This window comes from Tyto alba, unplaced genomic scaffold (genome assembly GCF_018691265.1).
Source record: "Tyto alba isolate M040663 unplaced genomic scaffold, T.alba_DEE_v4.0 Super-Scaffold_19, whole genome shotgun sequence".
Taxonomy (NCBI): domain Eukaryota; kingdom Metazoa; phylum Chordata; class Aves; order Strigiformes; family Tytonidae; genus Tyto; species Tyto alba.
The window spans coordinates 11,096,864-11,114,063 of NW_024881281.1; the positions used below are offsets into that span (position 1 = coordinate 11,096,864).

The window sequence follows — 17,200 nt, forward strand, 5'->3', positions numbered from 1 at the left end:
GTGCCAAATTCCTTTGGCTGTTAAATAAGGGTAGGAATTTTGAGGGGAGCTTGTAGAGTACGACTTCTGTGTTTGCTTTTAGCTTCATGAATAGCAGCAGCAGTGACTTGTCTGGCTGTATACTGGGAAAACTTTGATTTGCCAGCTTTGAAGGACTGCTGTTTTAAAAGAAAAGCTGGCAGTTACACAACTGTCTGTTTTGTGTTGAATTCAGAATCACTGGTGCCTTGCGCAGGTCTGCTTGTGTCTGCAGGTAGCCCTCTAGTTTCCAGTGGGGCATGGCAGTACTTGTGCTTTAATTGGGACCCTGGGGTGCTATGTGCTGCACACAGAGCTAACAGATGTGTCCTGCAGCACCTCAGCTGTGGTGAGGAAGATTATAACCCTATCTCAGATGGGGAGAAATGAGGCACAGGTCAGCTATCTGGCAAAAAGGCTCCACAGAGATCGCTAATGTAGTGTGTCATGATGATCTCTGTCACGCTGATGTGTCGATACACACCACATCTGGGCAGTGTGGGTGGGAGAAGGGAGGACACCCGAGAGATTGATGCAATTTTTGTGAGAGTAACATTTTGGAAACTCTAATAGTACTGAGTGAGGAAAGACTAATGCCAGCCTTTGTTCAACGTCAGAGAAATCCACATAGAGGCAGAGTAAGGGAAACAAGAGTCAACTTCTCTGCTACTTGCAATGACTTGGTAGCGATGAGACCTCCATAAAGCATACTGGTTGTGTTTGGAGGGGAGGTATGGGGAAGAGCCAGAAGAGTATGAGGTCTTAAGGAGAAAAATAAGGGTTGTTGAATCAGATTCATGCTGTGGTAAACCATTGCTCTGTTATTTTGTGTCTCCTTTTTCTGGGAGTGGGGGTGGCTGGGTGCTCTGGAGAGATATCCAGGCAGGAAGATGTGCTACGATTAGTAGCAACACTGCCCTTGAGTGGGTAAGTACATTCTACTGACTTCTTGTTTGTGTTAGTTACAGGACTCTCATCAGGCCCACGTACAAAATGTCTTACCGAACTGTGACCACACTGGAGTGGAGGTGCTGTCCTGGCTTCACAGGGAGCAACTGTGAAGAGGGTAAGATATCCAGCAATGTATCTGTCCTTACAGAGCAGCAAGGGGATGTGTGACTGGACTGGCTGGGTTGAGTTGGGGTTTTTTCCTTAATTTGCTCTATGCCTCTCAAACATGGGAACAAATCACCTATTCTCTTCCCATCCATTATCTGAATGTTCACACACAAGCTCTGAAAGGTGATCTTGGAAAACAGACCACATGGAATGCCTACAAAGAAGCCTGAATAGGGAGGGGAAAGAAATTAAGAAATGGGTACTCAGGGATGACCTGTTTATCAGTGTACTCATGCTTGGTGTCCCCATTGCACCCTCCCTCAGAAAATGTACTTTCTCCATGTCAGTGTGTCTACATTCCACTGTCATCACCATCAGTTGCTGTAGCTGATGAAAACCGGTCCCTGGATGGCTGACTGTAAAAGTTTTATGCCTGTGAAGTCTGGGCACAAGTACTATCTGTGTTCCCAGAAAGTTTTGAATTAAATTAGGCAACTTCTGTTCCCCTTCCTGCCCTCCCCGCCCTCCCCCGACTTATAGGTGCAACATTCAGGTTGTACATTGCATGTGAAAGCACAGTTCTGGGTTTGGCATCTGATCTTTCACACTGACGAAAATGCAGGGCTCTTTCCAGAGCTGGAAGTAAGGAAAGTTTTTTCCTTTTCTGATAATGAGGGACAAAGAGGACATGTTTTGCATTTTCTTTCCCAATGTTTTCTGTTTTAGCTGTTGCTTCTGCATCCTGCTTCTCTGTCGAGTTTCAGGTTTAGGCATCAAGGCATCTGCTGAACCTGTCGTCAGTGTCCATGGTTTATGAATGGGAGAGAAATTAAGCCTTTAGTTTCCTATTTATTTGCATCAGGTCAACTCAGACTACCTCTGCTGGATGGTGAAGGGTCATTGGGGGTGTCCAACATCTCTGAGGCTCTGCTGTTTGTAGCTGCACCTCTTTTTCTTTGTGCTGTGATACCTTGGTGCTAATCACACAATTCAGGCAAATCTCTAAGAATTTGTCTCATTGCAGTCACAAAGAATGATGGTTGCAGACAGCAGCTCGCTTCAGGCTGCTGAGGAAACAATAGCTTCCCAGAAGCTCAAGAAAAGTCTTAAAAAGTGGCAAAGCTACCCTAAATTGCAATCTGCAGGAGACAGCTTTGCATTTTAGCATGCTGCTAAAAGCATGCTAAGAGCCTGGGAGAGAGAAGCTGCTGTGTTCTGCTTGGATTTTTACCTGTTGCTGCAGGAGAGAGGGATGCTAAGGATTGTGGCAGACCTGTTATTTCCAAAGTAGCTACAGCTTAGCCTGGGTAAGGATCTAACCAGGGACCCGAGAAGCCCGTGTGTGCAGCCCATTTGTGCCTGTAGGTTTGGACAGGTGTGAGTAATTACAGTTTAGTGGTGCTGCTGGTGTAAAGGAGAGAATCTAGCTCCCTCCTGCAGTGCCAGATCCATCTCAGCAGAGTTCAGTGGAAAGAAAAAGCCAACATAAGCTTGCTTGAGAAAGTCAGCAGCGATCTCACAGGAGCAGGTCTGTGGAACGAGGTGACAATTTTATGCAGTCGGCTTTCAAGGTGGAACTGTTCTTTTAGGCTTGGATAAGGTCTGTAGAGTGTGAGCAGAAAGCCAGTAGCAAGCCCTCACTTTCATGTGTGAGATTCTTTGTACCTTTTTTTTCTTCCCTAAAACATCTGGCACTACTGACAGTCCCATAGTCTTGAAAGAAGGAGAAAAATAAAAAAAAAAAGGACCCCTTTCTAGTACAGCAGAGTTGTGCCACTTAATTACTAGCAGCAGTATGGACACTAGTGCTGTGCACAGCACCTCAAGCTGTCCAGAGGCATCCATTTAAAAAAATGAAGTATTTACTTTCTTCTTGTGTTAATTCTTAATGTTGGTGTCACTTGGAATTGTAAGTAAAAGAGGCTGAAAAGATTTTTTTTTTTTTTTTTAAAAAGGGCTTTTTGGCAATCTGATACAAAGCCTTTTGTGCTCTTTCCTTTCTGCACTCTCTCCTACTACAAATGCGGTTCCTCTGTGAGGGTAGGATGCTTATATCTGTGTGAGTCCTTCTTGGAAACAGCAGACAAAAGAAAACAGAAAACTAAACTGAAACAAAACAAAAACAGTGCAGTTATGAAGCCATGGCGAATTAGCAGGGTAGAACCTCAAAATGCTTTAATCTTTTTTTGGTATTAGTTAGATTTCTCCTCAATATTTGATTCCACTTGTATGTTCAGCTGGTGCTTTTGAAGTTGATGTGAGGTAGGTATGACTGAAGGCAGATTGGACCCGCACTATTTTTAACATGCCTTCTTGCTGTGTTGCAAATGCTCTAACTCTATCAGTCGCTATTGTTCTCCATGTGTCAGCAGAATGACAACCACAATGGCTCTGCACTTCCACTTCAAGAGGTCTCCTGTTCCCAGAGACTGAAGTAAAGAGTTTTCTTTCCCAATGGGCCCTGGAATAGTAACGTTGCATTTTCATGTGTAGGACAAATCAAGCTAGGATGTAATGGATTGATCAAGCACACAGAGCAGTTTTGGGAGTTGTGTGTGCATGGACATGGCTGTGGCATCCCTTCTTTGGACTGATGGTGCTTTTTGTATCTTGAGGCTTGAGACATCCTATCTATTGATTCCTCCGTTAATCCTCAGTGAGCAGGGTTGATACTTGCTCCTTTTTTTGTGCTGTTCTGGAACAGTGTTTTGGGGGGAGCCACTGTAGTGTATCTGGAGGATGGATTATTTTTATTAGCTGTCCTTTTATGAGGGCTTTGTTGTCCTTTTAAATTTTATTTCTTTTAGCATTTTATGAGGGGGAGGATAGGATGATGGAAGGGTGAACCAAGGAAATCAAGTCAAAGAACTTGCAATCATTCAGAGGCTGCAGTGCAGCTATTTCCAACATGCATACTTTCTTGTTATTTCCCAAATGGCAGGTCAATTTTTCTTTTGCAGAGGAAACAGTCCAGCATGGATGTCTAGCCCCAAAGTATGACAGACTCCTGATGAGACTGGCTTGCTCTAACACACCTTCGATGAGAAAACTCCCCTTCTGCAGTAACATACTGAGCCCTAATAGAGCAAGCGGTTAAATGCAATTTGATTATTACAGTGTCTTGATCCTTAGCTAATAAGTTTAGCTTGAGAAAGTAACCACTTAACTGTCACCAGCTGGCAGGCACCTACATTAATGCACGTTGTTTAGATTTAAATTATCATGGGAATTTAATGCATTGTAGCTGATAAAGAGCAGCATCGTCTGGAGGAAGCCCAGGTCTAGAAGTGGGTGGAGATTTTGTTACTCTGGGCTATTAATTTACTGAGGTGGGGATGGCTACTTCCAATCTGTTTCCTTTTTTAAGTCGACACTGATTGGGGCTCTCCCTCCTTCTGTTCATTGCTTTCCCTTCCTCCAAAGGTATGTCAACATTTGAAATGTCTCTAGTTCCTTTATTGTTTTTGTAGAACTGTGACCAGCTAGTTGAGTAGATAGTTAAAAATCACCAGTTGTACCAGGGCTTCCCAAAGGATTTCTTGCCACTTTCTTGGATGGAGAAAGAGACTTGATGCAAACAAGTCTGGTGAATTTAACTGTCAGTAGATGCTAATTTTTATTTTCCAGTTTCAGGGTTTTTTTGTTTTGTTTAAACTGAAGCCCAAGCCTAGGACAGGAAATTAATCCACTGAGCCACCCAGTCTGCTGACTGCTGATATAAAGAACATATGGACGAGGGCAGTGCAGAGGTGAAGTGGTTTAGCTATTGCAATCATGCATCAAGCTGATTGATTTGAATCCAAGATGATGCTGACATTTCAACTCAGCCTTTTTTCTATATGGCTGAAAGTTCAAAGGCAAGTGCAGTCTCTTGGGAGAACAAAAGTGTCCCTAGCAAGTCCAGGGGCTCAGCACTGCCGTAGAGCTCTCCAGTTATTTCACTTTACAAATCTAACATAGATTTCTTTCTTATTTGTTTGTATTGCTTGAATTTGGGACGGTAGCCAGTATCCTATTTATCCCAGAAGCAGATTGATGGTAGACAGCTTAGCTGTTTGGGCAAGAAGCAGCTCCAATAGTAACCTTGGCACCTCTAAAGTGATGCCGTTGTGATTCCAAGCTTGCTTTTTTTTTTTTTTTTTCCCCCTTTCTTTTCATAAGAATACAAGTAGGATAGGAAATTTGAGCAACTTTGTTCAAGTAATTGTTTAATTTGAGAACTCCCCCCCTCCCCATTTCAGTTCTTGGAATATTTTTATCTACTTTTAATAACTATTGTTTGCATCTTGTCATCCTGATATTTTTCAAACCTCTTAGATTCCCATGTGTTTACAATTTTCAAGGCAGCATAAGAAAAGGAGGACTTCCCTCTTGGTATGATACAATGCAAAAATCCTCTCCTCTTTTACTGCTGGTTCACAAAGTTTCTTGGTCTCCAGAGGAGAGATGCAGAACAACACTGCCAGGAAAATCTTGAACTAGCAAATGTAATTATGATACAAAATTTGATGTAACCATGAGAATGAACATCAAAACTTAGAGACCTGAATGTTTGAAGGCTCATTAAGGTACTCTAGAAGGAAGGGTATTCAAAGTGGCATTGATGGGACCTCACTTTTCCAGGTCTTGATTTGCTCCCCTATGAACTGTTAAACATAGAACTCTCAATCTATGTGAAAATACAATGTGAAGATTATGGAGTAACATTTCCCGTAATATCACAGTAGTTCTCTTCTGGAGTTGAGTTTGTGTGAGTTTTTTGCTTTTGTCAAGTACTTCAGTTCCTTCTTGTTTATCCCTCTTCCTCGTAGCCACAGTTTGGAAGCAAGGGACTTAAGTCTGTATATCACATACGGCAAGAGCTGTTTTGCCACTGACCATTTTTCATCTTGCTCTTAGAAACTGAGAAAAATAGAAGAGAAGGCAGTAGGAGTCGAGAGGCCGTGCATTACCTGTTGCTATTGCTGCTAAATCCTAGCACGGTGATATTTTCCCACTTCAGCAGAGTCCAACTTCTGTTACAATCCAAGCAAAAGCTTCCATTTGAACAGTGGAATTCTCCCAGAGATGGTTATCACAGTGCTCTCTGGTTAACAGGGCAGTTCTATGCTGCAAATGTGTGGCAGGTTGAGGTACCTTCCTTTCAAGTTTGGATCTAGTACAGATCCTTTCATGTATGCAGTTCTCTACTACAGACTGGCTCAGAAATTCCTTTAGTGAAATATGACTTTACTCTCATTTGGAGACCTTAGTCTCTATTAGATTCCACATAGCAAACTTGCTTCTAAAAATATCTTCTCATTCCAAAGTTTAATGTTTATTAGATATGATGAGTGAATTACGTGAATAGATGTCATAGGCTGTTAAGTGCAATCTGAATTTCCTAGTAATTATCTAGTTAGTAAAGAGATTAGTAAGTAGTAAAATGTGGTAACTAAATCTGTAAACCTACCTTCAAAAATATTTCATGAAAAAAAAAATCAAAGTATGTTGATCACCCTTGATGGAATTATCGATGCCTGAAAGCAGCTTTCTGAGTAATGATGTTTGTGTACCTAGAGTACATAGGTGTTGGGTGGTATCTACCCTGGTATTTTTTTCCACAGCATGTGTCTCCTCCTCCTCTATTTGTTATACCTCCTTCTGCTTGTGTTTCTGGTGGCCCCTGCAATATAAGGCAGAAGGTCCACCAGAAGTTTCCCAAACTACTCTACGGTATGTCACCCAATTCCTATCCACTCCCATCACCATGCTGACCATTCAGCAACCTCTGGCTTCAGGCATAACATGTGTGTCACCCTTGATCAATTTTTCTGAGGAGTTCCTGGAGTGTGTGGTCACTGTTGGAAGAATATGCAGGCTGCTGAGAGTGTTTTCTGGCATCAGTGCTATGTGACTACTTGAACAATTGCTAAATGTTCATCTTCTCTTTTGATACACAGTCAACCAAAAAAAAAAAGTTCATCCCTGTCAGATTTCCAGAGATTTTGACACTGCATTCCAGCATCTGAGTAGTTTCATTTTTTGGACATTTTTTAATCTGAACAGGGAGAATTTTATTCAGCACCTAATGTCAAAATATTTTGAATGTTAAATATCTGCAGATGTTATCTTAACATAATTAGAAAAGCTGTATGCCGTACAGTTACATTGTCCCAATTTTTTTAGCTCCCATCAAATTACTGTGGTATGTAGGGAATCTTTTTTTATTTCGATAAGCTATTTGTTTGCTTTCCCAAATATATTGTATACTTTCTGTTTCTCTTATCTGTGTATTTCTTAATCCACAAGTGATGGACCCACCTATTTATATAGTTAATGGCTTTCCTATTTATTTGCTTTATTTCTAATCAGGAGTGAACATACCCTTACCTTGGGTAGGGCTAACACAGGACAAGGCTGCAAGGATCTGCGTGTATCTGCTCTGCCTGGATCATTCTCACCATGCTGGCAGGGCTCTGCCAGTTGCTGTCAAAAGAGAAAAGCATGCGGGGTTTCTCTAACAACCTTGGCCTGTCCGGAGGTGCCAGTATAGCTAACCGATAGGCATGTTTTCTGGGAAGTGTCGGGGTGCAGCAGGAGACAGTCAGGGTTCAGAAGGAACTCCTGAGCTTTTGAGCTCCTCGTGCTGTAGTAAAGCAGGTCCTGCTGTTACACAGAATGGATGCAAGTGGCAGGGTATAGCTCTTCACATCTCTGCCAGTGTTGCTGCTTCCTAAAGAAGTTTCACCTCCATCTTCCATGCAACTGTCTTTAGTGTATAAAAACAAATAGACTAGCAATCATCATCCTGGAATTGATGAAAAGACCAAAAATGGTGAATTACTAGAATAGATGTCTATGAAATTGGGCAGGGTGAAAATGTATCTATGGAAAAGGGCAGGGTCTTCATTTTTGCCTGTTAGAGATGGCATGGGTTGGTTCTGCCTTGAAGCTAGGAGTCTCTCAGGGTTCTTTTTATCTGCTTCAGTGACAGAGCAGGTAAGTGCTGATGAGCTGGGCTGCATTACAGCAACCACTGTCAGAAGCATTGTCAATCGGTGACTGCAGCTGCCATTGGCAATGCTGGCTTCGTTGAATCCTGCTTTGAGTACTTATGATCCTGTAAAGAACATAACGGGTAGTAATCCTGAAGCATGCAGCAAAGCAGATAAACAACTAGGAAAAGGTCCACAGAAAGAAACTGCTTTCATTAGGGAGTTATAATGTGTTGATGACAGGAGTAGACGAGCGAAATTTTCAGGATGCTGCTGGTAAGGAGGTCAGCCAAGGGGACACAGTGCTCTCTCCAAACTCTGCTGTGAGCCTGTAAAGAGAGCTTGAGGGGGGTGGGAAAGGTAGACCTTTGACTTCAGTAGTTGATTACTGAATGGCAAATGCTGACAATTCCTATTCATCTGATGGTGCTAGCATTTTTTCAGCAGGTTAAGACTTCCTGATGGGATCAATCTGATCAGCCAGGAGAATGGAAGCATGGAAATCTTGGGCCCTGCATATCTCTTTCTCTTGACCAAACAAAGATTCAGTGGCGGTGAACCTGAGAGCCTTTAGGAAGTATTTTCTATTAGACTTGTATATGCACTCTTAGACACATCTCTGGTGGTTGATTAGTTAGACACTGAAGCTTTTGCACCCAGGTGAGCTCTTGAATTCCTTGGGAATAGAACTTGAGAGGTGTGGATTCTGAAGAGCCCCTACACTATCTTGACAGTGATGTCTTCCTTTCATAATCCTTACTGCCTCCTTCAACCCTATGCTTTTAACTCTCTACTTTCTTATGTAGAGGTGCCCTTCAGAGCTCCTGTCTTCCCAAATTATCACTTTCCATTCATCCTCACAGGAACAAACATTTTATTTGCTTGAGGCCATTAGAAGGGAGTTTTTTTTTCCCATATGTAAGACTCGCATTATTACAGCCTCCTGAATAATAAATCTACATTGTAAACTTCCAGATCTGCTTAGGAATTGGAGGGGATTTCAAAAGACAGCTGACTGCTTTATTCTTCCTCCTCCCCACTCCCAACTCCCATTTTTTTCCCCAATCCATGAGGGCCATATCTTTCAATGGATTTGGAGTTTCTTTTGGGGGTGGGTTTTTTTTTGCTTGTGTTTTTAGTTTTGGTTTGGTTTTTTTTGTTTGTTTGTTTGTTTGTTTTTTTCTGGTTTGTTTTTAATACATTTGGTCTTGTCAGACTTCTCAAATTGTGATGAAATCTTGAAACAGAAGGATTACCTAAGAAATGTAGGGATTGCCTTGCTTTTGTCAGGTTTAGTAATGCTTCTGACGTAGAAGCAATTCTGCTTTTACTGTAGGGAGCTGCAATAACTATCACTAGTCCATGCTATACTCCAAGCCTGAGGTGGGCAATTGTCAGGTTAGAGGACAGTGAGTGGACAAGATGGACGTGACACTTTTTTCTTTTAAATATTTATTTTGGTAAGCCACAGATTGCAGCATGTTCTCTCTGAAAACCTGTCTGCAGAGGCTGTCCTAACAGGAGTTGTGCAAAATGTACTCCTGCCCCTTTGGAGAAGTCTGAGAAGTGTATAATGATGAGATAGCTAAGGTGGGTGTTCGTAACTTGGGGAGATATCCCATGTGGTGTACTTGCTACTTTCATAGATGTTTGGGCTGGATTCTGTGATTTTCAGTATCCAAATCTGGAGATATCTTCTGATGGCTGATAGTTTTTGCCACCTGCCTTCCTAACCTTTGTGTGGGGTGAAGTGATGTTGCTGGTCCACTAAGAATAGAGGAGGGGTGACCTTGAGGAAGCAATTTTGTGTAAATAGACCAGATTGTTGATATTGAGTCACGTGCAAATAGCCAGAAGGTTGGAGGATTTAGCTAAGCAATCACTTCTGTCCAGGATAAGGACTTTAGGATGATGCAGAGCATGCTGGAAAGTTCATGCAGCTGCTGCCAGTGTAGAGTCTTCCTCAGGTAAAAGGAGGAAGTGACATGTTATGCTGTCAATCCTGCAAATGTAGTTAGTTCCAAAATAATGAAAAATATTTTACTGAAAAATTCCACACTGTTTCTCTGTTCTCCAGAAATTCCTGTCAGAGGTGGTGGAGGAAGGGTGGGGTTGTGTTTATAAAAGAAGTTAACAATTTTTGGAGTGCACACCATACTCCCAGTTGCTCATGGAAGAGCTAAATGAGAGGAATAGTTCCTAATTGATGTCCACTGTTCATTTTGTTGCCTTCCAAGTGAATTATAGATAACAATGGAAGAAGAGTTAAAACCACCCACTGAAGATGTTTCTGAGCTTCCTTGTTACTACAATAACTTATTTGGGGTTTTCTAATCAGGAATAGGAAATGAGGTTTAGGCTTTTAGTATGTAGTGCCTACAGTTGGAAGGGATGACAATGAAGTATCACTGAATTTGCAAAAGTGTTGCCCATTTAACAGGCTGTTTTGTGTTTAATTTTTGCGCATAACACAGCTGTAATTACAGCTCCCTTCCCATCGCTTTTGAAGGGCTTAGTTATGAACTGTGTAGACTCAATGTTGCTGTCAAACAGTGTTGAATGGGATGGTTCCTTGAGGAAGAACTTACTGAATTTCTTCCAGGAGAACACTTGAGTGGCCCTGTAATGCCTGATATGCAGAGTGCCATCTATTTTCTTAAGAGCGCATTAATTTATTTTTAATTATCCTGGATATCTGGTGTTAGCAGCAATGGAGACTGGTGCAGATATAAATGTTGGTGAGGATAAGGGAGACATGAGGGGAACATTCCTGGCTTTCATCCCTAGATATAACTTTCACCTCTAGGTGTGACTCTGGGTTCAGAGCCCTGCTACCATCTCTTATTTTTGTCTTGTCACATACTGGAGGAGAGATGAGAACATACTTTACACCACAGGAGTTCTAAGATTCCTGTGCAAGGCTGTTCTAATAATGAATTGTCACTTTGCATGAGTGATGGAGGAATATCTTGTACTGCTGAGGTTTAAAGACATGAGAGTAAAGGAAATTCTTTAAGATGGGAGACTTCATTGCCAGCTTTCCACAGTTGGCAGATGGACAGGCCAATGTACTCTTTTTGCAAAGAGTATTCTAATAATTTTAAACATATTTGTTGACAGTGCAAGTGTTTATATGTGTAAGTGGTACGAAGGGTATAAGGTGTTGCAAGAGAAAGAGGAAAAACTGAACTAGGCCATGGAATATACAGGGAGCAAGCTGGTAGCAAGCTGAACTGGAGCCAACTGACGTGAGGCAGAGAGAGATGTTTCTGTTTCTAACTTTGGGACTCTTGCTCTTTTTTTTTTTTTTTTTTTTTTTTAATGTAGGTTTTTCATTAAATGAGTTAATGTAATTGGTACAATAACACTTGTGTTTTCTGTGATAACTAATTCCAGTTTGTGGGCTGCTCAAAAACATCAGCATAATGAAGAGTTCATGCAAGTGCAGTATCTAAACAGGCTAAGCCTCATTCACACAAAAGCTTTCTTCAGACAGAAGAGATTTACTGGAGATCTAAATCCCCATTACAATTGTTACAGCTATTTTGGGAAGCTTTATCATGTGGAAATGGGATTGCAAGGAATTGGGATGCAGGTGGAACTGGGATTGCAAACCCAGGAGTAGGAACAGAGAAGTTTGAGGCTGGTTTCATGTTTTGTAGAAGACTTCAAGGTGAAAGCAAGAGGTAGGCATCAAATTCCCATGTTGCTGAATCCAAGATTTTATTCTTACTCAATTCCTTGTTATTAAAAGGGTTTCTCCAAATAATTTCTACTGGAGTTGAATTTCAGTTTAACATAAGTGGTAGGCAAAAGCATGTTCAATGCATGTCATTCCATCATGTCTTCTCTCTGTGAGCTAGTTAGAGGATAAAGGAGTGAAGTTAATACAGCTCCATTTGGGAAGCTACAGGAATGTGCATTAGATGGAGCAACTTCAAAATACACAGGTCACTCAAAAGAAGCCCTGTGCTGTAATTAGTAAGGATTCAGACTGTGTCACTTTGGGCAGAGGTGTCAAATGGAGTTGTGCCAGGGACTGTTCTCAGTCTAATATGGCTTGCTATTTCATTTGAAAGTTAGAGTAAGGAATGGAGAGCGTCCTCTAATCAGATATGTGTGTGTTACAGGCTGGGCAGTCCTGGGAATACATGGCAGGCTAGGATTAAAATGCAGTCAAATCTTGATTAACTTGTAGACTTGGGCAGAAATCTGTAAAGTGAGATTCAGTCAAGGACAGTCACAGAGGCAGGAATCATCAAATACACAAATTTTAAATAGAAGGAGGTTTTGAAGGTAGCAGCATCCCAGGGGAAGGAATGGAGTGTGTGAAAGATGGTAGCATGAAGCTATGCTCTAAACTCAGGAGAAGAAATGCCATCCTGGAGTCTGCTGCTACAAATTCTCTGACCAGGTGTAATGTCTGCTACTAATGCATCCATGAGACTGCCTGACACCCAATATTTAAAATGCTTATGGATAGCGGTGCCTGCATGTGTATGTGTCAGTGTTTCTCAAAGAGGTCAAGTTTCAGCATTTACAGTAACTTCAGCCTTGTTACTGCTTAATTCATGTGAAAGCTAGTCCTAATCGGTGTGTCACATCTGGGCACCACGACCTTAAATACTGCAAGGGGTGTGCTGCGTTTGTGACGGAAAGTATTTGGCTGGCAAAGAAATGTGCCTCTTGTAGCTGATGGGATTTGAATGTGTTGTATTGTTAAATAATTCGATTGGTTAACTTTGATTACCAGCTAGAGTAAGTGCATGGTATATATGCAACTGATAATAGCATCAGCAAAATGAGCTTTTCTAAAAATAACGTAATTGGTAGCCATTAAGGGCTAAATCCTGTTTTACAAAAACTGGACAAGAAGTAGTTATAGGCTCATTCTAATGACTACATGCATGTGATTACAAAGAGTAGGAAGCATTTAATCAGTTCTTACACAAGTGTACCATTGCAAGGTACCCTGATTGTCACTAAACACCACTTGTTGGATGGGTCTTTAGCAACTTTGCACTTCCTAAATGAATGAAGGCTGAGAAAAACTTGCTAGTGAACTTTCTGAAGAAATCAGCTATGATTTTATGTACCATGAGCTAGATTTTGAACAACATCTAATAAAAGACTTCATCCAAATGTGTAAGAGAGTGAAACATCGCTGTTTAAACAGGTTGTACTAGGTGCCTCAATCACCAAGGCAGGAAAGACATGAAGGAATGGCTCTGAAAATCCTCTATCACGAGGTTCATTAAAGACTGGTAAATTTTATTCTGGACTCGTAACATATGCTTCTTGCTCGGGCTCCTGACTTGTCTCCTCCTTGGATAGTGCATCCAAATCCACAAGTAACATGCAAGTTTGCGTTTCATTTTGAGCCCAGCAGGCATACGGCAATGAGGTTACAAGACCTTTCCAAGTGAGCCTGGAGGGACTTGTTGGCTAGAGTTTGGATTTCTGGCAAGCAGCTTACTCCAGCTCTTTTCTGTAATAAACTCAAGGTTCAGTCCCCGGCCTCTTATAGATACTGAGCACTGTTGCGTGTCTCTGGATAATCAGTCACTGGAAAGGCACAGATGTTTCAAGATGCGTAGCAATGGGTGCAGCATGTAAGAAAGGCAACATCAGGGTCATACTACAGATGCAACCACATCTTACATGTGTTCTTTCTTGACAGGAAAATTCTTGTAACGTTTGCGGTTTTCTGGTTGCTAATACCATCAAATGAGTAACGCAAAAACTAATAACGCTTGTGACTTTTATTTGCTGTTCGTTAAACCTTGCAATGCCATGAATGGCTGATGCCTCTCCTGCAGGCAGATCCAACAGAAGAGCATTACAGTAATGAACAGAGAGGGGGTGCAGGATTGCCCAAGGCAGTGGTTTAAATTAATTTGGGCAGCAGTTCTAACAAAGTCAGAAGTGTTGGAGAAATAGGGGACTAGATGATGTCCTAGTCCTTATCTGGTTGTGGAGATACTAGGAGATGGCTGAAGAAATTACTGCTTTTTTTTTTTTTTTTTTTTTTTTTTTTTACTGTAAATGAAATACACTCTTTGCTAAACAAGCATAAAAGAGAACAAAACAGACCCAGTCAGGATTCAAAATTTGATGATTTATTTGTTTGTAAATGATGACTTTTGTAGCAGTAATGATAAAGTATTTGGTGTGTATCCACAGTGGAAAATGCAGGGGCCTATGCTGATTGCTAGGCGGTCCTTTGTTTTAAAAAACTTTGAGAACATTCATGGCAGATGGGCTTTAATTAGACTACTTCCTGCTGCCAGTGACTGTGTCAAATGTGGCTCCTAAGATCAAGAATTAGAGGTTTCTGCTGAGGGTGTCAGATCTTGTTCTTATGGAAAGAGAATGTTTTCTACAGCACAAGCTGTAGAAACTGCTGTGGTACCACTGAGACACCGAGGAAATTGAAGTATCTTGGTTAATTAGTTCTTCTCTAGTGGCTAATTTGGGTGTTAGATACAAACCTATTGCTGTTGTCAGCCAGTGTTTTTTAGCTTCAATGGTAGAGGCCTGTGTTTAAGTAACAAAGGTTCTGGTTTTCTCTTTACTCGTGGAGAGAGCTGTTAAATCCATATGGCTCATAGTACTTGTGTAGTGATGGCTCCGAATGCTGCAGCAGGCTGTACTGCTGCAGGGCTTTGCACTGTAAAATATTATAGCCCATTAAATAAGGGGAACAAGCTACTCCTAAAGTTGGCTTATTTGATCTTTTCAAACTTACCCTCGAGTGATTAAGCAAACAGTGGCTTTTCAAACATTCTCCAGTTGTATTATCTGCTAAACACATCTCCCAGTGTGATCTGCCAAAGATGCCTTGAACACTGTCCTTCTGCTGTGTACTTGCTAGTCCTCATGGGAACATAAATAAGCAGTTATTTCTATTGCATCTAGTCTGGGTGGGATGCAGAGGATGGGTATTGCTTGATGTTTAGCATAACAAACTTGAAGATTCTTGCTTTTGTCGTAATATTAGCACTCACAGCAAGACAAGAACTTTTTATTAGCTACACAGGAAAATAAAACATTCTCCATGCTATGTGAGTAGTTCAAGTTTGTTTATAGTATGATGTGTCTGTACAAAGGTATCATTCTTGCCCTGTGCTTGTCTTAAGGAAGCAGAATAACTACTAGCAGTAGTAGTAAAGATGTGAACCATATAACTGTATGCTCTCTATAGAACAGTGTAAGTAACAAGATCCTTCATACACTTAATGGGGAACATGAATGACCATTTAGATGGCTCTATTAATGTCTAGTGGAGTGTTGTTTTTTTTTTTTTTTTTAGAGTGAGTGTCCTTTGACACTCAGCACTGGTCACCTGGAGAAATGTGAATACTATAAACTCTGGAACACAAACTTTTACCCTGGAATCTGTTTTTTGCTACAAGTTCAGCTGTTAAGCTTTTGGTCTTTGATTTAAGCAGGAGAGAGAGTGGAAGTCAGGTTCTCTATTCAAACTCATTAAAAGCTGACAGGAGAGAGGACTATTTGCCTGAAGTACATCAAAAGCTGATTATTTATCAGTCTTATGTCTTTGGAGTTGCGATGATCCCTGAGTGACTATCCTCTTTCCTATCCACGTGGTTTTATACCTCGTTTATATCTCAAATCAGCAGAAATTCTGATCTTCACCTGGCTTTTTATGGCAGCTTGTAGAACTGTAAATGTGAATATACTCTGACAGCAAACCCTAAATCAACCTTTGGTCACTGCAAGCTGGAATGATTTGAAAACCTGTGTAACCTTTTGACCAAACCTGGGCTGATGTTCAACATCTTTAACAAGAACCGAAGCCAGAACAGCCCTGATGACTTCAGATTTTCATTATAAGCCAGCTGTAGACCCTAATGTACACTCAGGTTGGGACAGAGGATGTAATGGGTCAGCTGCACCGTTTGGGCAGGAATGTGCTTGCTCCCTTGGGATCCATCGAGCCGCGGCGTTCTCACTGCTGCTCTTACTTATCTGGCACTGAGAAGCAGTGGCCACTTTCTCATCCTTTTCACCACTGCTCACGAGCATTAGGTCTCTCAAGGCAGTCTTTAACAGAACCTGCCATGGTTTTCCTTTGCTCTCCAGCTCTCACCATGGCCTGAATGGTATGACACTGTGGGCTGGAGAAAATTAACCCTATCCCAGCCCAAACGAGCACAATCCTCTATCACTCTTATCCAGGGCTGCTGCCCATTGTCTTTTGACCTTATTTTGGAGGTCTTCACATCTATAGTTTGTCTTCCCTTTGAGATAAGAGGAAGAGGCATGGTGTATGCTGTGTGGTGTAATCTTCAGGTATATTTCATTCTTACCAATGTTAATGTTTCTGTCAAAAAAACAGTGGCAGTTGGACTAGATGATTATTGTAGGTTGCTTCCAACTGGGACTATTCTGTTTTTAAAAAAATAGTTTCCCTGTGTGTGACATACCTGTGACTTTTGAGATGTATGTTATGGACTATGAGTTCCACCCAATGCACTTGTATATCCAGACTTCTCTTTAGGATTGTTGTGTTGCCTTGGATGTGGCAGCATGGGAGTTTCTCTGTGCTTGCTGCCATAAAAACGGTTTTGATGTGCACTGAGGTATCCTCCTGTGTGCTCTGATCCTAGCTCCTCCTCCTCCTTGGCTGGCTCTGGTATCCAGCATGCCAGTGCTTACAATGCCAGTAAAAAAAAAAAAAAAAACCCAAAACAAAACACCAAAACAACAACTCAAAACCAAAAACAAATGCCAAAACATCATGTAGTGTTCTAGTGTTCAGGTTGCACAGTTTTTTTTCTCTCATTCCAATGTCTAAATTCCACTTCATTGATGCAAGAGGATGCTTCAGGCCACACTCTCCAGGGCAGTGATTGCAACTCCTCATGTGATTAAAGTCACTTGGCCAGCAGCCCTTATCACAACGGGGTTCATTCCTCTAGTAAGAGTGGCTGGTGCACGTTAACTACACTGTGGTTCCAGCTTTTGTAGCCTCAGGATTTATGTCTCAGTAGTCAGAATACGCTGGTATTTGTTGTTATCCCACCTGAGACCCACAGGCTTACTTTACTGTGTTTGGATAACTGGTTTATCGTATGGGCATTCAGAAGGGTCTCGTGTGTCTGTAGCGTCAATCTCCGTAG

General features: G+C 41.5%; 1 protein-coding gene across 6 annotated transcripts in view; it reads left to right on the forward strand.

Moving 5' to 3' along the window:
• The window catches only part of COL26A1 (collagen type XXVI alpha 1 chain), a 180,405-nt gene that overhangs the window by 35,721 nt on the left and 127,484 nt on the right, over positions 1 to 17,200 (forward strand). For 4 of the 6 annotated variants that reach the window (XM_042791594.1, XM_042791595.1, XM_042791596.1 and 1 more), the window contains exon 3: positions 981 to 1,084. In XM_042791594.1, the coding sequence (XP_042647528.1) occupies positions 981 to 1,084 (104 nt within the window). The remainder of the gene's footprint in view (positions 1 to 980; positions 1,085 to 17,200) is intronic. The other 2 variants (XM_033004054.2, XM_042791597.1) reach the window with 1 other exon arrangement.